The following is a 21,438-nucleotide window of genomic DNA, read 5'->3' as shown; positions in this document are numbered from 1 at the left end:
TGGCTTTAACTCCTGCTGAGGGAAATGTGTCATAATGCAGCTGCTTTCAGGTTCTGGTCCAGACAGTCTCTTCAGAGCTGCTGTCTCATTAAGCATTCTGCCACAGCCTGAGGTAATGGAAGGGAAGGAAAGAAAATCGAAACCAACTTCCTATTCTACTGCATCTGAGAGCCAAGGTGTTTTCTCTCTTCAAATAAATAAGAAAAACAAGGCCTTGTTTATTGGGATTGCTTCAAACACAGCATCATAAAGCTGAATAAATCTTTACAATTTCATTTATTCTCCAACAAATGCCTTTTTTGAAAGTTCTTTTTATTTAACTTGAAATTGCTTACTTTCTCATCATGGTACCTTTTGTTTTTTATTTTCCCTAAAATCACTGCTTCTCAAGTGTAACAATACATAAATCTTAATGACTATACAATTCTCCCTGCTATGAATCTTGTTTTCTTATTGGTCATACCCCATCTCTTTTGTTTGCAGGTGCTATAGCCTGTTTCCTTAATAAGGGAATTTCTTAGACAGCTAAAGAGAAAGAAAATCAAAGATCATACAGAACCTTTTAACCATTGGTTAAGGATCTTTAGACTTCAGCCTGTACCTACAACTTGCTCTTAAGAGTACTGACTCTTGCTGTCCAGAGAGAATTAATGCAGAACAGTCTTTATTGCAAATCACATTTTGAATATTAAAGCACTATTTCTCTGCCTTTTTAGACATGTGCAAAAAGATGATGGTGCCTGGTCCAGGGGCCAGTTATCTTCCCCGAGGTTGGAATGATGCTGCTTCTAAGGCAGGTTCAGCAGAAAGACAAAAGGTCTTGTAGTAAGTGAGATCTAATTAGAATCCTTACAAATCCCAATTAGAGATGGTAAAGCAAAAAAAAAAAAAAAGAGATGTATAGGATCACAACTGACATAGTTTTCTCTTAAAAATGTAGAATTTTAAGCTAAGGTATCAAAGCTATTGTTGCTCTCACAATGAAATGGGTTTAGATATCCTGTGGCTTTAGAAGAAGGAGGATTGACACACACCACGAAGTAGGGAAATAAAAAGCAGGGAGAATGCCTGAGAAGGTAGATTGGACTCCAGCAGTAGTTAACTTTATTACAGTTTCTTTATTTTTCTTAGCTGTCATTGAAGGAGCTGGCAGCAAAATACACTGTGTAAAGGGGTGGGAGATGCCAGCAACTATTTCAGGAGGCCAGATGCTTCCAAACCTGGTTTTTCTATAATTCTGCCCATGGCAGCAGCCACAGCTCCTGCTGGCTGTGGGTGATTATACCACAATAAGGCACAGCTGTCTTTGGGACAGGGCCAGGTTGCACACATGGTCAGGACAAGCATCCCTACATCTGCTCAGAAACCTACACCTGTGCCATCACAAGGGTAAATTATTATGTCAAATCCATAGACATAATGCCAATTCATAGATTTCTTTACAAGGTTTTAAATTGCATATTGCAAACAATGGACATACAAATATACCTGTTCTTCTATCAGTCTACAATTTCTTGTATCCTTTGTTTTCTGTAATGAGCTATATAGTTTATATAATAAAACCAGTAGAAATAAATTTCATCAACTGAAATATAATGGGGTTAAGACCAAGTGCAAAAAATACAAACCAGACAACCATGCATCTTTCAAATGGAAGTTATTTAAAGGAATTATAGAAGAAACAATTTGCGGAAAGAAAAGTTCAGGGAGAAGAATTAGCTGTCAAAACTCTTTTCCCTTAGATAAGACCATGGTGTTATTCATCTATTATTCATCTCTGATTTTTAAATAATATGGAGTGTTCTTGGATTACAACTTTCAATTTCTGACTGAAGAATTGCAAGCTGTTTTTCCTGTTCCCTTATAAGGTTCCGTAGGTGTTTCTGCTTCACAATCTCTTGGTAACGCTGCCTTGTGTTCTTTTCAGAAATATCCCGTGTGTCTGCAGAAAACAAAGAATTAGTGTTAGCCTCTGCTCACAGGGGATGTGTAGTCTATATGGGACCTGTTCTGGGGTTATTCCAATTTCTGTATAAAACAGGCAAGCATTTTAATAAAGGCTCACAGTTGGGCTTAAGAGCCTTTATAGTACTGAATAAAGCAAAATATTACAAAAAAGGCACTGGGCATGCTTTCTTTAGCTTCTAGAAGGTACCCACTGTGTTGCAAATCTGTAACTTTTCCACTAGTGGAAAGATCTCTGTAAGTTTTCCTAATAGTGAGTACTATTCTTAGCTCCACATTGCTTCCTCTGTTCTCTTGGAAGGGTGGAAAGAAGCCCATTGAACAACTCTCAGAAAAAATGAAAGCATGTTGCCTACTGAAGTTATTAATGACTGTAATAATTTGACTTGAACAGTTCCAGGAATTCAGCTACTTTGGTTACAAGAGCCACAAGAGTCTCCAGGTAACTCTTCATAACCATGTTAGCTTTTGGCAGGAAGGACTCTGCTCATTATGCAAATACATAACAGACAGGCATTCTTTGCTCCTTAGCTGATGGTGGAGAACAGCACTGTCTAGCCTGGAGTTATTTTCTGAATGTTCTTTGCTTGTGCTTTACAGTGCCTCACTGGACTCACCAGCTGCCTCGAAGATGTGCATCCTTTCTGACACAGAGACAAGCATTTCCTTCAGCTGCAGGCTGAGCTCATAGTTCGCTTGCTCTTTTAGACGGATGCACTCCTTCAGCTCTCTGACTTTTTTCTGATGTTTTTTCACATTCTTCTTGTGCAACTGTCCATTTTGAGATGAATAAAGCAAATATATGAGATCGTACAAAAACTGTTCAGACAAACTTATGATAAAAAGTTATAATTTTAAGCACTGTGTTGTAGCTTGATAAACTCTCATGTATGTTGATTTGACTACTAGCACATTGTAAGCTTTACTTTGTAAAGTGTCTTTCACACATGGTATCTCAGTTTATGGAGTTCTAATTTAAGAAGCAGCCAAGGAATAAAGAGGTATAGGTCAGGAAGAGAGATATATTAAAGATAAAATTTGAAAGGCAAAGGGAAAAAAGGAAGTCAATGGAATCAGCGAGTTAAGGACATGCTCTTGGCTGCTGGGAGCTGCTGAAGCTGATGGATGGGCTGCAAAGGGACAAGATAAATACTAAAGCTTGGAGAGGAAGAGGAAGCTGATGCCAACTAGCACAACTTGGAGAAAATCCAGTGAAATCACTTTAAAAAAAGGACAGTCATAATTTGAATGATGAAATACATGAAGTAGCCAGCAAATCAGATTGTTGTGTCTCTTATTTTGAATACAAAGGGAAGGGATACTTTGAACAGGCTGGTGCTCCTGGAGAGAAGCATTAAACAGTGAAGACCGAAAGAATGCTTCATTAGAAATGGAGAAGTGACTTCTATAGGCAGTGCTATGTAAGAAATGATTAGCAGATCTGCATTCAGATGCTCAGGATAGGAAAGTATTTAATTCTAGTAACAGAGCAAGTAGACAGGCTTCAATCTCTGCAGCAATCCATGTGTGACTGCTTACAAACACTAGAGAACTGCTGCTGTAGACGGCACAGCTCAAGTTGAGGAAACTACTGAAAGCCAGATGGACAAATACATTATATATATATCTATATTTATATCTATTTATATGTGTGTGTGTCTCTCAGATGAGGTGGTTCCCTTGGATTTACCTTATCCATGACACCAAGGCTCTGCTCCATCCCTGCTAGGTGCTGAGTAATGTGGGCGTCGTAGTTCTGCACAGTTAGGAACTGAAGAAATAAAACCAGAAAGAAATCATCTTATGCCTGTTCATTCTCAACAATTCCACCCTTCTATGAAAAAAATCATACAATGTGAAACTCAAAACACTGGAATTGTGCAGTGGTAAAGCTTACTAGTGATCATAAATGGACCATGTAAGGATATGCTTGGATGCTGTGTGAGCTAGACTGTGCAGCTCTTTAAAAGGATGGTACCTATTATATATTTATAATGGAAACAAGGGCCAAACAAGTATGCTGAGGCTGTCAAAAACCCCAAGCTATGCTTTTTCTTGTAATCTAAGCTAACATAGCTGGAGGCCTAAGACAGTCTGTCTTTAGGCTAGAGAGGAAAATTATTATTTTCTGTCTAGTGGCTTCCTAATCATTCTTCTTTTATTGTTCTAGCTGCATAGTAACTGACATATCAGAGAATTTATTGTTTTTTTCCTTGAGCACACTGCTACTAAAATACCTTTTTATCAAATGACAAATGGTAAACCCCATAATGTTTTATGGATCTATAACAGGCAGTAGACAGGTTTCTGTAGATGTAGATTCATCCTTCCAGAGTACTGTCCCACCAAAGTGACAGGCAGAATCCTGTGGACTAGTTCTAGTTAGAGGAGGAGAAATGGGAAAGACCCAGAAGGGGCTCCTTGCCTACAGGATGAAACTTCTTTCACCCACTGCTTCATTAACAGCCCTCATTCCAAATGGTCTCAGGTCCTTGCCCACACACATTTTTCTAAGCTATCTTTCTTTCCACTCCTGCTGTTGGGGTATCTGTTACATTGTCTTTCCTACTAACCCCATATTTCCAATCAAAAAGTGACCTAAGTCAATTCCCTCAGGCATTCAAATTCAGATTAAACTGGTAAATGCCTTTGCTTTGGGTAGTTTTACTCTATCTGAAGGGCAAGAGTTCTGCTCATCAGTTTAATGAACTGAGCTAACGGCAACGCTGGTGATAAATTTGCCACAAGAATTTTTCAGTGCACTGTCACAACACCTCTTTGGAAGCTGTTCTGGTGATTGGTGTTAGTTATGAAAGTCCTGTGGCTGTGATTCAGAACAAGCATTTTGTGGAGCAGCAATACAAATGAAGATTAAGCAAAACATATGTTTTGAATTTTCTTCTAATCTTTTGATTGAATTGTAATATCCTTACCTGCTGTCGAACACTTTCCTTTTCCTTTGTGCTTTATAGCTCTCTCTACTCCTGTATCTCCAGCCTACCCATCCTTCAACATCCCTTACTCCAAACCTTCATGCTACCCACATCATCACCATATGACCATTACATTTCTCTACAGTCTTCTACATTCCATAATGCAATACCCTCAGGCTTTCCCTACAACCTTTCTTCTTCCTCCTTTCTTCTCCCAGTGATATGCTTGGCTGTGTCCCACACCCTTTACCTATTTTTCCTGGCCTGCCAGCTGGGCTTGTTCAAAGCTGTGTAGGTGCTGACATGCTGGCTGGCTGCCCCCTCCTGCCTGCCGGGCATGGCAAACAATTCCCTGCTCTGCTGCTGGGCCAGCGAATGGCAGCGAAAGGAACGCTCAGTCTCCGAGTGGAGCAAAGTTAAAAAATGTCACTGTGACACCAGATGGGGGCACCTCAAACCTTCCACTTGAAAAGGACTGCTCAATTTAAGAGATCTGTTCCTCGTGGCTGCAAAATTCTGATTCCTTATTCAACACCAATTTTGAAACACTAAGTTAGGACTAGCTTTGCCTTAATTTACACTGTAACATCCCAAAGAATTTCATCTGCTCAATCTCATGAGTAAGACTTCCCTTTGAAAGCTGAATTGTTGACCTATTAGGAATCACGTTTCTCTGGTAATAAGAGATTTATGAGGCATAAATATAAACTATCTTTCTTATAGGTATAGGCAGCATCATTTTCTGCAGTTAAAATATAAATCAGAAAAAGCAACTCACTAGCTGGCAGTCTTTTGAAATAGGTAGGATTACAATATCCCGAGCTTTCTCTTTTAGATCTTGTATCTGCATCTTCATTTTCTTGTGTTCCCATTCCAGCTGTATTATCCCTTTAGAGAAGTCTTTAAATTCTACCATGGCAGTAATTTTTTTTTCTCCTTGAGCCTAAAAAAAATAGATCAATCTTAATTAACACACTTTACAGATTATGGAATAATTGTTTGCAACAAGATGGGCAAGTTTCCCCAAAGTCATAATTTTAGTCAATTTAACATGCTATACTGCATGCCTCTTTCCAGACTTTGCTCCAGATGGTTATCTTTTAAGGAAGTTCATTCTCTTTTATGCTCTGTGTCACAGCCTTAGATCATAGAAATAGATGAAGAAAATGACAACTAACCTCTTCCTCCATCTATCTATCTATCTATCTATCTATCTATCTATCTATCTATCTATCTATCTTTTATAAGAATGGAAAGAGATTTTAGGTCTACAAAATACAACCTTGCTCTGTTTAAGGTATTTTGCATATATTAGTGAAGGCTTTGTGCAGTAGCAGTAAAAGACAATTTTTGTATAGCTAGAATGCCTTAAAATAGAACATTTCATGAGGGTATGAAAAGCTGTTTTAAGTATCATCACCAAATTCACCTTACATAAAAAAATATTAACTTTTATGTAAGCTACTATTTGGACGCTTCTTAACATGACTGTAAGTTTGCCCCCACCTGAGGGAATTTTTGGATTGATGCCCCATGACATTAGCATTTTCTAGTTACAATGTATGTGTAAGTGATGGTGTGTCTAAAGACTGTTGCCATTTCATTGATCTGAATTGTATTGATCAAACATCAAGAAAGTAGTCTGCACTGCAACCTCTACATCATAAGAAGAGACATTAGAGAATGCTTAATAGCTTCTAGATTACAAATGAGCCTGCTGGTGTGTTGTAATGAATTGAAACTACATGTCAGACTGGAGAAAAAGTTGAGCTCCTGAAGGACAATACATTTTGTTTAGAAAGCTTAAATTTCCTCCAGATAATGTAAATTACCGCAAGAGTGCAATTCAGTTCTTCAACAACCCTTCTATCAATGAGGATAGCATCACTGTACTCTGGGATCTGAGTACTTCCCAATTCCACTTGTCCTTGTTTTAGCAAAAACTGGACAGTCGGATTCTGCTGAAGCTTCATCTTCTCTTCCTTCAGCCTAAGATGGCAGAAACCAAAAAGAGCATTTAGTGATTTCAACAGAATTATAAAAATCCTCCCATGATTCTCAATGTTTATATTTATTACTGGTAGGTGGTATGTTCATGTAGGGCTTACTCTTTGACAGACTCTGTCTTCTGTTTGCTGCTAAAGTGACTACAAAATCTGAAACTTATGGTATATATAAAGTTTTCAAGCACTGGATTCAGTTTAACATAGCAATGTTCCGGGGAAAATGTTATTACTGAAATGAAATCTTAATATAAATTGGAAAGAAAACAGAAGATACTTTCAGCCAGGGCCCATTTTCCTGTATATTTTACTTTAGAATTTATTCTTGAATGATAATGAAAGTGAAAATTATGTTATGTAGATGAAAAAAAAATGAAATATTGCAGGTCCAAGCAGCAATGAAACCTAGATAAAAGAGTGCAGGAGAACAGAGGTGTATTATTTTGTTTGTAAATTTTAGTTCTGTGTTAGTGGAAAGTTCAGCTGAACATAGGAAAAGACACAAAATTACCAAATGAGTTCTTGGAAAGTGCTCTCTAATTCTGACTTCATCTTGTCATTTTCATCCACTCGTCTCCGCTGACAGGCCTGCATCTCTGCCAGTGCTAGGGCCTTCCATTTCACCTAGGCAAGCAACATTGTGACATTCCAACTCTTTCAACTTTGTCAGTATGTCAGGGCAAGCTTCTTTGAGGACAGAGAAGACAAGTTCTTAAGAAGATATCTGTATATATAAACATGCAGCCCAGTATTTTGAGAATCTCAGTACAGCATATGAGACATAAAGGTTACAATCCTTATACTCTGCTCAGGAAATTATTTGTTCATATATGAATAGTTTATTCATGTTAAGGGAAAACATATTTGCTTCTCTTTTCGTCAAATTTCATGTATATCTGTTCCTGGATAATTCATATTTATTCATTCATGCTTTTATAATGAACAAATACATCTCCAGAACCACCCTTTTGTTAAGAATTGATCTTTATAGTCAAGAAAAATATTGGAATGCATTGGTGCAAGTGTAAAATGCTTATGGGAGAGGATGACTTCAACAGATAATAGGAATCAAATACCTCACAGTTTTTTTTGGTATGGATAGAGAAAAGGATTTTTTTAAAATGAAAATATAAAAATCATATATAATCATATCAAGGTCACAATCATTCTGATCAAATGCATCCATATTAAAATGTTAATTTTTCCTCTGAAGAACTACAGCTAGAACTAGAGAACAGGTTCACCTCTTATTCTGAATTGAATGTAGCCAGAACAAACTTTCAAAGGCCAATGGAGTATATGTATCCTGCACTGTTATTTCACCACTAGCTTGACCCTATGTGAGAACTCCACTAAAGTTTAAGACTCAAAAATATCAAGAAGTGTATGGGCAAATAAAGAATTTTACATACCAGCTCCTCACTCTCCATTTTATTTCGTCTAGCTAGACAAAAATGTTCCCACACAGACTGGTCTAAGCCACTAGGCATGTGCTCAGGACTATCCAGTTCATCCATGGCTTTCATTAAAAGGGAAAGTGCATCTTGGTAGTCCTCAGGTGATCCCTTCACATAGGGGTTAGCTGTGTCAAGGAGGGTTTCTGTCCTTGGGGTCCTAGAGCACAAACACAGCACAGACAGGATGTACCTTGTATTTTCTCTTGCATAGAAGAAGGTCACAAAAAACCAAAAACATTTCATACTCTCAATCTCTTGCAAAAAGCAAATAGATAAGACTATACAAAATAAGAATATTGTCTTGGAACCTGATGATTGTTTAGATTGCATTTAAACTAGATTTTGTGGAGTGAATAAGGAAATGTATATTCAAAATAGCAATTGTTAGTGTGATGGGAAATTAGCTATTGTTAACTATCCAATAAAAAGCAGGCAATATAATTTACACTATTGGAATAAATAGTATTCTCATTCTTGACTCATAAGAACTATTAGTATTAAACAGTGGAATTGGAGGGATCTTACTCTGGTCGATGTTTGTAAAGTTGTAAAAGCTCCTCAAAGAGATCACCAGGTATATGAGCAAACTGCTTCATAAAACCATGTTCCAGGCTCTGGGGGTGGGAAGAAAGCTTTCTTGTTACCACAATATCCTTTTTTAAAAAAGCATCAACCTGCCCATATCTTAGAAATACAGGATACAGTGCTTTTCCAAGTGCTCCCAAACATCACAGGAATCTGCACTATTTCATAAATTCTTCTATGCACACACTGTCCTTTACTGCCTAATTTCATTGATCAGTGAGTTGGCCAGAACTCTTGCTTACAGAGCAGTACTTTCTTCTCATTATGAAGATACAACATTAGCTTTTAACTTCTGAAACTCCTTGTGTTTTCAAAAGTCTCACCTTCTCTTTGTGTAATGCATCTTTATAGGTGCCTGTGTAAGCCTCAACACCATATTTTGCAGTCAGGATTTGTCTTGCACCCTTGACCTATAGTAAAACCAACAGATTTAAGGAATGAAAAATCCAGCAGAAGGAGTGAATGGCTATTAACATACAGTGATGAAGCTACACCTTCTTATTTCTGGAGATAACCTTGTGAGCTATTTTAAGTAACTATATAGTGCCTTCTTCAGGGCTCACTTGTAGGTACTGCTAGAAGATGAAGAGCTGTGAAATTAAACTAACCTGCTGCTTAAGAATGTAACAAATTTGTGTAAGAAATGCTTACAAGCCTTTAGAAACATGGACCGTAACATATGTTGATACCTTTTTTTCTATAGAGATTTCTTTTTACTTTTATGTCATCTCAGGTAAGACTAGTCAAAAAATCTCAGATGTTCAGTGGAGAGTTCTTAACTTTAGAATGCAATTTCCTCATTGTCATGACAGAGTTCTGCTATGTGTCAGGATACTAAAGTCATGTTTTATAGAGGCTGTTAAATGCTAATACTCTGCTGGGGAGACGGTTTTGTTGTAGTTGACGCTTTCCATGGACCAAAAGTTGTACCAATGGGACCATTTAGAAAATGAAGGGAAAAAAAATTGAAAATTGTAAGCTGGTATACACTTGGCTTCAGATAGCTTTAAAACTCGTCCAGCCAATTCAGTGGTGGGGGCTAGATGTCTGTTTGGACTCTCTCCCTGCAGCTCACAACGGGCTGCTGGCAGCTCCAAACACACACAGGATGAGCAGGAGATCTGACATGTGGAAGCAGCAGGGTATTTATTATCTGTGGATTCATGAACAGCTCCATGAAGACAAAGTGGGCAAATGGGATAATATTGTTCCAAAAGCCAGAACCAACCTGCAGACTACCACAGTAAGAGACTTGCATTGAAACCTAAACCTACTACTGTACTTTCAGCTTGATGCCAGGTACAAAAGAATATTATATGTAGCAAACAAATAGCAGCATGCCCTTCTGAATGTATGAAGTTTTACCAAAGAGCTCCAGATGAACCAAGCTGAGTACCTATCAAGAAAACCAGAGGTATTTATAATATATGTCACCTGTAAGAACTGAAAAAAAAAGACCCTGTAAATTGTCAGAAAGTCCTTTATGGCAAGATTTTGGTTTGGAAAGTGCAGACTTCACATAAAAATGTACTGTAAATATTACATTACTCCTAACAACTGCATTCCAAATTATAACTTACTTTTTCTTTCTTCTTTTTCATAAGGAATTTATGAAGTCCAGCTTCTCTGGTGTCCAACTCTTCATCCAACAGTAAAGCATAAATGAGATTGACTATTTTGAGTTCTTCCTGTGAAATGATTGTAATAAAAAAAAAGTTAACATTTCTGCTGCACAGAGGCAGAGATGAAAAATTAATGCTTTTTGCAATACCTGGTAGATGACCATCTGTGATTTCAGTTTCTTTTCAGAGAGTTTGCAGACAATCTCATCAAAATTTTGTGTTGTTTCCTTGATGGAAGCTTCAAGTTTGTTCCATTCATTTCTCAGAAACTGGGGAAGGAAAGGACAAGAGCAGCAATACTACATCTGGAGGAAGAGGTATTTTTTTATGTCTCTCTCAATATTTATATATCTATATATATGAGATGATGGAGAATGCACAATATAGAAATGTATAATTCAGCCAAAAGGCCACAGAAATTACTTGTTTGGAAAGAGAATTCTGGCAGGTTACAAAATTATGTTGTTCCAATACCACTTTGAAGAATAAATACAATTTTATTATTTGTGTTTGGCATCAGCAACTCTGGGAATGAACCTGAAAAACACATTTTAGAAATACTGGTACATTTGTGAAGGAAAGTTACCTTCTTAGGATATCACAACTTTTACAAGTTTTTGCCCATAGTAATTGTTATAAGCAGAGACTGCCTAATTCTGTCTAGGATAGGTAGGATTTATTTAGGATTTATTTAATATGCCACATGATCTTTTATTTAGGTAGGATTTATTTAATATGCCACATGATCTTTGATGATCATTTATTCTTAGTTTATCCTATTTATTAGTATTCATTTTTAGAAGTTGCTTCTGAGAAAGATTGGAAGCTTTGGTCATTAGCACTGTGAACAAACCCATATTTTCCTCATTTTAATTTACCTGTCTATACTCTTCTTTGTCTTCATTCAGTTCATTGACTTTTTTCTCATATTCTTCAAATACTTTCTTTTCTTCTTCAGTCCAGAGATCCTCAGGTCTGGATATAAAATCAGGTGGAGGAATATCCTGGAAGTATTGAAGAATAATATGCTTAAAAAGCAATAGTAAGTCTACATCACCACACTAACAAACTACAGCATGCACTAAATTTAACAAAAGGTATTTCTTAGTAAGGTACAAGCTTTAAGTCAAAGTAACATATATATTCTGTTGCTTTGGTTTGTTTCTTGCACCAGTAATTTTAGTGTGTATATATATATATATATATATACTCACTGGCTTACAGGAATTCACTACTGGATCTTGCAAAATACAAGAATTTGGTACTCTAATACTACTGGCAGTACAAGATACACCGAATTTTCTGTTTCAGAACCCTAAACCTTACTCCATGCTAACATAAGCTTCTATGTAGAGTCCTAATTTTCCAAAACACATTGATTTCAGAGGAGTGCTTGGGTCTGCCCTACCCTTGTTTTGTGGCACTCCTTCACATCCTTTCCTTCCTCTACTGCTGCACGATCTGTATTTGGTGAGTTAAATGAAACACAGTGTTTTTCTGTAAGATCACAGCCATGGATGATTGACTCTTCCCCCAGCAATATAGTTGTTATAACGGTAAGAGATGTGCATTAAATAGATGATGTTCCTACAGTATTCCACTGTGATAGGAACAGGTGTTGACAGGTAATTCTACACAGGCAGTAGAATCTTGTGGTCTGTTTTTGTGTATGCTCTCTTATGGAGTCTGTCTGGTCATAATGCAATTCTACAGTTCTCCAGCTTTCTTTGGTAACTGAGGTTGGAGATTTTTGCTGGTTGAATTTCAGATTGCCGGAAGAGCCCACAGGTTTCCTAAAGGACATGGCAGAAACACATCTCACCATTTTCAAAATGTCTTCCCTCCTGATTTCCAGCACTCCACCCATCATGTCATTAAGAGCACGCAGTCTTTCATCGTCCTGGGAAGAACCACAAAAAATACTTGAAAGTACAAAAGGAAGTCTAGCAATTGCAGTTGCAAGTTTTGGGGATGTTTACCTCTAGATTATTCAGTGTGTAAAAGCAGATTGATGCTTTTTGGGGATGTGTGTGAAACATGCCAAAAGTTTCAGTTTTTTCTGGTAAACAGTTACTCCTATGCCAAATAACTTACTAAAACTGACATTTTGGCAGTTTTGGAGAGAACACAGGCATAGGTTACTCCTGGCCAACTGATAAGCTATGATGAAGGAAGTTGTAATTGTGCATCTTTTTTGGGGCCAGAACCATCTTAGTTTTTTTACAGATGCATTTTAAAGCCAGAGGAAAGCACTACAGTCTTCTAGTCAGAACCATGGAGAACAGAGGCTGCTGAATCAACAAACGCATATCAAGCAAAAAGATCTTGATTGAGGAGTAGCATGATTTTGGACATGTATCTAGTTCCCAGCCACCTGATATGGTGCCTATATTTTAAATTGCCCCTAAGCACATGTTTAAAAACTGTGAGTCTAACACTCTATCTTTTCTCCCCTCCAGCTGACCTATGTAGTTCTGATTGCAAACAATAATAAGAAGGAAAAGGCACATATCATCATTACCTACCAGTTTAGATTTATTCTCCCATACTACATTAATGGACTGTTTCAGTGCTGCAATAATTAAATAAGCCTAAACAGAGACAATGGCCTGTAAAAGGGATGCTTCTTTAATTACCATAGCAGCAAGGCGTCTTTCCATTTCAAGCTTAGCCAGCAATTCTGCCTGCTCTTTCTCCTCTTGAGTCATGTATTTCTCAGCTTTAATCTGAAGGCAGAAAATGAAGTTTGTATCAGGGTTCTTTTCTCCAAACGTGATCACAGGGACTAAGAACCTTTGGAAAAATGGTGGTCCTTGTTTTGGCTGGGATGGAGTTAATTTTCTTCCAAGTAGCTGGTGTACAGTGCATCCCACAGCCTGGGGATTGGTATATTGGTGGTAAGCAGTTGTTTTTCATTTGCATTAGTTGTGGTTTTTGGGCTTTATTTATTTATATTTTCATTATTTTCCTCTTAATTGCATCTGTGATTATGTTTTAATTTCATTAATTACATTATGATTATAATTTTTGTCATTATTATATTTTATTTCAGTTATGAAACCGTTCTAATCTCAACCCATGAGTTTTCTCACTTTTATCCTTCCAATTGTTTCCCTCACCCTGGAGAGAAGAGGCAGTGAGTGAGCAGCTGTGTGGTGCATAGTTGCTGACTAGGGTTAAACCATGACAATGGTGTAATACAAATTCTCAGTGCTTGCTGTATCTCTGCTCTGTGACAGTATTCCTCAAGTTGAAAATTCTCCTTTTGAACAGCAACAAAAACTACATTTAAATATCCTAAAATATAAACCACCATAATTTTGTTGCTATTAGTTGTATTTTGTGTATGCTTTCTCTTACAGTGGGATAACATGGACTGGTGAGAGAGCAAAGAAAAATGGGAAAAGATTGACCATGTGAGCAGATAAGATCAGTGGAATATATTGCATAAAAAATAAAGTGTTTCTTTGTAAATAATTAATTGAATTTTTAAGTACATTACTAAGTATGCTCTAATACTTAGATTTTTAGTTTAAAACTACTTTGTTTCAAAATGGCCCTCAGAGAAAACAGAGAAACTCTTAATTACGGAAACAATTCCTGAAAGCCCAGTTTGAAGGTCAGGAACAAAGAATTTCTATCTAATTTATGGGCATTTTGAAAACTTTTAACAGCAATAAATTAAGTTTGTATACATTTTTCATTTCAGATAGACTTACTAAGGCTTTTCTCCCAAAAAAGGAAAGGGAAGAAAATGAGCCAAAAAGATGATTTTAAGTATACAGACATATCTGCTTGTAGGTTTTTCAGTACTGACACAATGTCTGGAAATGACAAGAATTAGAAAGCTGGGTTTGAATGGGTCAATTACAAAGATGCATTTTTCAGACACCTCTGAATCCTGAACGGTGAGCGCTCGCTCCGGCATCTCATCATCTGTAAGGACTGGCTCCCACACTTCCACTGGAAGTTCAAGCTGTTCCAAGATTTCTTGGATCTTCAGGTTTCTTTCTTTCACTCGTGCTATCTCCTGCTCCTTTTGTTGTACAACTATGTCAAATTCCTCATTAAAAGTAGTTTTCACTTTGTAAATGACATTCTGGAAGACCGAAAAAGGAAACAGCAGTACTGGTCAGGTCACATCCATCTATGTTTATATACTACTCCTCAAGCCATCAGAATCATGAATGTGTGTATTTGTGTGTGTGACAAGGAGATAAACTGGTAAACCTTTTTTGTGAAAATTGTAAGCATAGAGTTCAAGTTTGTTAAATGGACTTAGGCAGATGAGATCTTTTTTTCTTTTTTTTTCCCCTAGAAATTTTTATTCATTTTCTTCTACACATCTGGCATTTAAGAAAGAGACTGAAAGAAACATGCTGCTGCCAAAGCTAGATAAAAAATTAGGCTGTCCTCTATTTGCTTTTTTTGGCCCTCTCCAGGTGAAAGAAGGAGGAGCTTCAAAGAAAAAATAATGTGACCTGTAAATCTTGAGACTGTAAATCACAGGTGCAAGGAGACAGAGCAAAGGATATACTTTCCTGATGCAATCTGTAGTTTCAATATGCTTCCATGTAAGTAAAATGTGCCCATTAAACAAACAAACATTGGAAACTGACTTTTTAAGAACACCTCAGACCTTATAATCATCTAAAAAAGCATGTATTCTAAGTGGATAAATTCTTCTTTTAGCATAAAGAATTGATCTCAACAAAGAAAAGTAGAACTTTAAAGAGGGTAAGGCATATGTCTCTCTTACTGTGTCAATTTATGAAAATGCACCATGAAAAGGATACAGATACCCTGAAACTGGATAACCAATTTCATGAACTCTTGTTCTTCCACACCCAAGCAGGAAAAGCCACAGCACTAAGTGCATTTATCAGCTTTTATCTCAGTTACTCTGACTGGTGTGACTCTCCATTGTTTAGTGTCAGTATGTCCAAAATCTAACAGTGGCTGTGACTGGTGTAAAAACCAACAGATATAAGAGTGTCACTGGAGTAGGACAGATTTCAGAAGATATCACCTTCAATAATATTGTCTGATTGAGTTTCTGCTCCTTTGTGTGCAAGTCACATTGGTGGTATAGGATAGATGTGTCCCCACCATACTGAGAGCTCAGGCTTCCATTTAAGCAGAGAGATGCACCATCATCAGTCACTTCTCCTGTTGCCTTCTCCCCTTCCTCAGATAAAGCAGTCTCAGAGTCAAGATTTTTCTTCTGAGCCTGCATATCAGAAACATGGCAACTGTGTTAAGTTTGTACACGATCCAGTGGCACACAATGAAGAAAATTCTAGAGGTCATATTCTTCAATTATTCTTCAACTCAGTGATCAAAATAATACAAGTTGAAATGATCATATCTGGAATATTGGGTCCATTTGTAGGTTCCTTAGTACAACACTGGGAATACTGAAATAAGTCCAGTGATAGGACACTAATGTCAGTAAAGACTTTAAACATTTTATATGTGAGGACAGACTGAAAGAACTGGAATTGTTTACCCTCAGGAAGGAGAAGGCTTGGTGGGGTTCTTTCTCCTGTGAGAGTTGTCAAACATGAGAAAAGGTAGCCCAGAGAGCTTATGGATTCTTTCACCATGGAGATATTCCCAGCCTCACTGGACATAGCCCTGAGTAAATGCTCTAGGAATGTTGGACTAGATGATGGACTGCTTCCAAAGGGCTCTTCTAACCTCAGCTATTCTGTGATTATTTAAGACTAATACATTTTTCTTTAACAACATTTCACCTTTATTTATGTTTTAAATTTTTTTTTGGCCAACTTCTAGAGCAAGAAAATGGGCCTTAGGAATGTAACTAGATAAAGAAGTGATAAGATGCCAGCTCAGAAGATGATGATCTGTACCTGAAGATCAGCTGTCTCAGTCTGCTTTAACCGGAGAACTTCCTTCAAAGTTTCCAGCTCTTCTTTACTACGTTCCTTCAGTGGATAATTCCTCACTTCACAATCCATATGGAAGCACTGCTCAAATTTAAAATAAAAAAACCAAAGTAAGAAGTTCTTCATAATGCTTCTGTTAATTCATTTGTTCAATACCTGAATGCTAAACAGTTACAGACTGCTTCAAATCAGGAATAAAATTGAGGATCAATTAGTACAGACAATGTATTAAATACAGTTTTAAAAAATAATCCATGGGTGTGGTCTCTTTATTCGTCTTTATTCAGAGAATTAAACCAGAACTAGTTTGTTTGGTTTTTTTGTGACTTGGTCTTTCACTACCCTTGGGATAATTCAATATCATCAGTTTGACTCATCTCCCTCTGTTTAAAATAGGCAAAATCAGGGTTAAACTTTGCCATTATGTTCTCTGTAGCAGAAGTCATATGGACTTACAAAGAAAAATAGTATTTACTTCTCCTTTTAGCAATACTGTGTAAATATATTGTCTGAGATCAAGGAATTAAAGAGTTCTGTATTTGCTTATCAGCACTATTCTCCACTTTAGAAAGTAAAATCCGCCAAGCTCAGACAAAATTAACAGAATAAAAGATTTCCCTGAGCCATGAGAAGAAGTAGTTTTTCCCACACCATAAGCAAATCAGAAATGTGTTATTTTGTCTCTGTACCTTAAGGTATAAATAAACTACTGCAGAAAATGTCTTAGAAAACAGAGGTTACCTTAACTGCACGTCCTTTTACACACATGTCATCCCAGCACTCATATTTAATTAAATCCTGCAAATAGCAGTAGGATAAAATCTTCATCTCAAGCTCCCTCCTCGCCTTTCAAGACAAAGAAAATAACAGGATGTGGTACAAAGTAATAAGATATGGACAATTTGCATTGAGTTACTGAAAGAAGACTAACAAATGAAATTAATTATCAGTATTTCATCATCTTAATCTATCACTGCTATCTTCACCAAAAACTATCTGCACAGTACTGAAGGCATCATTTTCTATGAGAAGAAAAGCATTCTAGAACTAAAGCAACAATCCCAAGGCCACAGTGTGAGATTTATAGTTTCTGGCATAAATCATATTCCAATTTGCCTTGTCTGCCTCAGCAGTTTCACCTGCTTCAAAAAGTGACTTTAAATACTTTTCTGTTTTTCTGCTTCTCAGCAGTGAACAGTAACTTTGAGCTAATCCTCTGTTATTTAATAACTTTTCTCCTTTCCACTGATAGTTTTCAAATGTTCCCCCATTCTGCCATACCCTGGCCACATCTTCTTCAGCCTCTGCTTGCACTTGTTTCTGTTCTTCTAAATCCAGGTTGAACTCCCAGTGCTCGAGTTTCTCAATGTCTGGCACCTGATCATTTTCATGCATCATTTTCTGAATCTGTTTTTTTAAAAAATACATAAGGAATAAAAAGTAATTTGAATGTGAATAGAGGAAACGCTATTTTAAACACTATAGAACTTGGTATCAGAGAAAATTATTTTAATTACCTGCAATTTTAACTGCCTTATAGGAAGAAACAGAAGAAAAAGGAGAGGACGGTCTATTTTATAATGGAAGGTTGTTAGACAGGCAGAAATTAGCTTGCTGAGGGGACAGAGAGCTCAAAGTATGAGGGTGGTACAAAATATTAATTTGGAGCAAAGGAAAATGAGAAGCAGACAGTAGCTCCTGGCAGTTTCAGCATTGGTCCCTGAAGAGGCACATCTCTTTAATGCCTGTCTGCTCAGAATTTATGACAAAAACGTAACTGAGCACTAGAGCTCACAGCCATAAAGGAAGTGTTCTTGTAAACAAAACTGGGAAGCTGAGCCATTACCCTTGTAAGAAACTCACAGTTTCACGCAGCTTTTTAATTCCCATTTGCAGCTCTTCCTTCTGGTTAGCAAACCTCTGAGTCTCTTCTCTCATAACCTGACATACAACAAATGCATTGTTGAAAGGCAAAAAAAAAAAAAAAGGCAAGAGAAAAAATATACCGAAGTAATCTAAAGGAACATTATCTGTACAGAAAATAAAATGCCAGAGGGGTTAATAACTGAAACAGACACAACCCTAATTCAAGAGGATGATCCTTAGAATTGCACAAGAGAAAACAGATTTTACAGCCAGGTCACATTGTAAACTGATTGTACAGCAATAGTGCTTGAAAAAAGAAAATACTAAAGAAAAATGTAATTACAAGTGCAATGCTTACAGACACATTGAACTGCATAAAGCCTACTCCCAGAATTTTTTAGTCCTTAGATTTTTCATTGTTGAAAATTTTCATTGTTTTCATTTTTCATTGAGTAACCTGCTTGGTTTCTGGCAATAATCTTCTTGACAACTTTTTGACATACAATATAAAAAGTCTTCTAAGTTTCTAAAATAAGTGAATTTGTCAGGCTTTTTTCCCCTTTGTTTTTCTTTGCTTTTTTTTGGTATACTCCTTGTATAGAAGTGTTCTTCTGGTCTTCAGAGCTCCTATTGTGCTAGGCACCTTCTCTGATGTGTTTATAACCTTGGCCTAGAATTTTTAAAAGTCTGCATTGCAATGGTTGAAGAAAGGGCCAATTGTGAGAAAAGCTTTTGAAACTAGATCTGTTTACAGCAAATACTTTGGTACCCCAAGTGACTAATGACCTTTGAAAACTCTGGCTTTGATTAATACTTATTTTATGAAAGTACCTTCTGTATTTTCTGGCCTATCCATGTCATGTCATCGGTATTTGTGACGTTTCCATCTTCTTCTGTCACCTGTGCATGAAAAGAGTTCAGTGGTGCCTCCTGATGTTTATATTAAGAATATAAACATCTAGCTCAGGTACTTAGAGAGCAAGTGAAAGAAAGATGGCAATGAAAGACAAAGTGGATTCCCCTTAGAAACACCACCACCACTACCACCAGCAAATCAGAGGGTTTTACAATTTTGCTGCCTAACTAGTCCCCAGATCTGATCCTGCAAACCCTTGCTATTACAAAAAGCCTTTTGACTCAAATGATTGACTGGACTAATCTCTGTAACCACTATTTTGATTGATTTCAATGCAAAAACATACAATTAGTAACACACAGTGTATAGCAGTAACATCACACTGGGAAGGACATGTAACTTCACATGAGGAGAAACTGACTTTCACAGAGTTTTCTGTGGCTGACGAAACCAAGTGAAACTGAAGATGTGAATGTCATCTTCACATAAATATCCTATTTCTTTGATAGTACTCTTCCACAAATTACTATTTAAGCATATTCAGCCTATCCTCAGGGGTGTTCTACTTTAACAAAAGGATCAGTGTATTAAGGACAATTTTTATCATGTAAAATTTTAGGATAATGATCAAACTATTTTTCCCCCCCATAAAAATAAAGAAAGCACTTTAAATTTCTTTACTGGAAGTGATTTTGATGTGCATTCTGGGTCAAACTTCCATTCTGCCATAGATTTTAAAACAGAATTTTCATCTGAAGTAGACTTGTTCAGTATATCACGTAGAGATTGCCAGTAAAGAGCAGCTTCCTCAACTTCAGTTTCCTTTATCTCCCTGGTAAACAGAAAGGGAACTGATGTATTTTTCATATATTATGAAAAAGTACAAAGTACTAAATATTCTTTATAACACAATTATTAGCTTGTTAAAAATGCATATTCAATATTTTTGTATTTTTTGAGTTCTAGAATTGCATAATTAAGAGAACTCTTCACAGAAGTAAAAATTCTGAAAGATGGATTACCCATATTAGAAATATTGCTCTGACAGAGTCATCTTTATGAATCTACCTGAACACTTATTTTCCTGCAGAAAAGCTGTACTTTCAAGTGTCTCTTACTCCTAATGTCTGCTAAGAGCTCTCTACACCTACAGTAGAATTTCCATAAAAGCTGTGATGTCTCCTTTTTGCTGAGCTAAAACAGTATCTCAGGAGATTACATCCCTTACATCCCCAGAGAGCCCTTACCAGAGCTGATTAGAGAATTATAAGAGGTATCAGGTAATGACGTTTAATAAGTCCAAGTGCCAAGTCCTGCATTTTGGCCACAATAACCCCCTGCAGTGTTAAAGGCTGGGGACAGAGTGGCTGGACAGTGCCCAGGCAGAAAAGGACCTGGGGGTACTGACGGACAGCAGGCTGGACATGAGCCAGCAGTGTGCCCTGGTGGCCAAGAAGGCCAATGGCATCCTGGCCTGCATCAGGAATGGTGTGGCCAGCAGGAGCAGGGAGGTCATTCTTCCCCTGTACTCAGCACTGGTGAGGCCACACCTCGAGTGCTGTGTCCAGATCTGGGCCCTTCCTCAGTAGGAAGGACATGGAGGGGCTGGAGTGCATCCAGAGGACGCAATGAGGCTGGAGAGGGGCTTGGAACACAAGCCCTGTGAGGAACAGCTGAGGGAGCTGGGAGTGTTTAGCCTGGAGAAAAGGGGACTTGGGGGTGACCTTATCACTCTGTACAACTCCCTGAAAGGTGGCTGTGGTCAGGTGGGGGCTGGGCTCTTTCTCCAGGCAGCACTGACAGAACCAGAGGACACAGTCTCAAGCTGTGCCAAGGGAAATATAGGTTGGATATTAAGAAAAAGTTTTTTACAGAAAGGGTGATAAAGTTCAGGAATGGCCTGCTCAGGGATGGGTGGAGTCACCATCCCTGGATGTGTTTAAAAAAAGACTGGTGCCATGGTTTAGTTGAGGTGTTAGGGCAGGGGTTGGACTCAATGATCTTGAAGGTCTCTTCCAACCCAGTGATTCTGTGATTCTGTAATAATTCTCAGAAGATATTCCTGTATGTTGTGCTGCAATCAGACCCAAAGTGTAAGACTTTTCCTGAGCTAGGGAGGCAGGTTGTCTCTGAAGATGAGAGGAATGATTTTATTTCTATCCAATTCTTCTCCTTACTTTGACATGAATAACAAGGAAGTCTAGAATCACAAGTAGATGCAAAAATTAATCTATCAGGGTAC

At 37.4% G+C, this 21,438-nt stretch overlaps 1 protein-coding gene across 1 annotated transcript in view; it reads right to left on the bottom strand.

Annotated features, from left to right (window-relative positions):
• Positions 1 to 1,640: 1,640 nt before the first annotated feature.
• CFAP43 (cilia and flagella associated protein 43) overlaps positions 1,641 to 21,438 on the bottom strand; it is a 43,299-nt gene continuing 23,501 nt past the window's right edge. The window contains exons 18-39 of the mRNA XM_053983990.1: positions 19,878 to 20,028; positions 19,172 to 19,240; positions 18,338 to 18,415; positions 17,756 to 17,881; positions 17,216 to 17,320; positions 16,439 to 16,555; positions 15,595 to 15,795; positions 14,458 to 14,664; positions 13,202 to 13,291; positions 12,388 to 12,465; positions 11,444 to 11,569; positions 10,715 to 10,834; positions 10,524 to 10,631; positions 9,267 to 9,353; positions 8,884 to 8,972; positions 8,314 to 8,515; positions 7,413 to 7,525; positions 6,731 to 6,887; positions 5,677 to 5,841; positions 3,656 to 3,736; positions 2,583 to 2,736; positions 1,641 to 1,942 (exon numbers count right to left, since the gene is read on the bottom strand). Coding sequence (XP_053839965.1) covers positions 1,785 to 1,942; positions 2,583 to 2,736; positions 3,656 to 3,736; positions 5,677 to 5,841; positions 6,731 to 6,887; positions 7,413 to 7,525; positions 8,314 to 8,515; positions 8,884 to 8,972; positions 9,267 to 9,353; positions 10,524 to 10,631; positions 10,715 to 10,834; positions 11,444 to 11,569; positions 12,388 to 12,465; positions 13,202 to 13,291; positions 14,458 to 14,664; positions 15,595 to 15,795; positions 16,439 to 16,555; positions 17,216 to 17,320; positions 17,756 to 17,881; positions 18,338 to 18,415; positions 19,172 to 19,240; positions 19,878 to 20,028 — 2,782 coding nt within the window. The 3' untranslated portion in view covers positions 1,641 to 1,784. The remainder of the gene's footprint in view (positions 1,943 to 2,582; positions 2,737 to 3,655; positions 3,737 to 5,676; positions 5,842 to 6,730; positions 6,888 to 7,412; positions 7,526 to 8,313; positions 8,516 to 8,883; positions 8,973 to 9,266; positions 9,354 to 10,523; positions 10,632 to 10,714; positions 10,835 to 11,443; positions 11,570 to 12,387; positions 12,466 to 13,201; positions 13,292 to 14,457; positions 14,665 to 15,594; positions 15,796 to 16,438; positions 16,556 to 17,215; positions 17,321 to 17,755; positions 17,882 to 18,337; positions 18,416 to 19,171; positions 19,241 to 19,877; positions 20,029 to 21,438) is intronic.

Source organism: Vidua macroura, chromosome 8, assembly GCF_024509145.1.
Source record: "Vidua macroura isolate BioBank_ID:100142 chromosome 8, ASM2450914v1, whole genome shotgun sequence".
NCBI lineage: Eukaryota > Metazoa > Chordata > Aves > Passeriformes > Viduidae > Vidua > Vidua macroura.
Note: the sequence above shows the minus strand (reverse complement) of the source record. Positions and strands in the feature narration are given on the sequence as shown.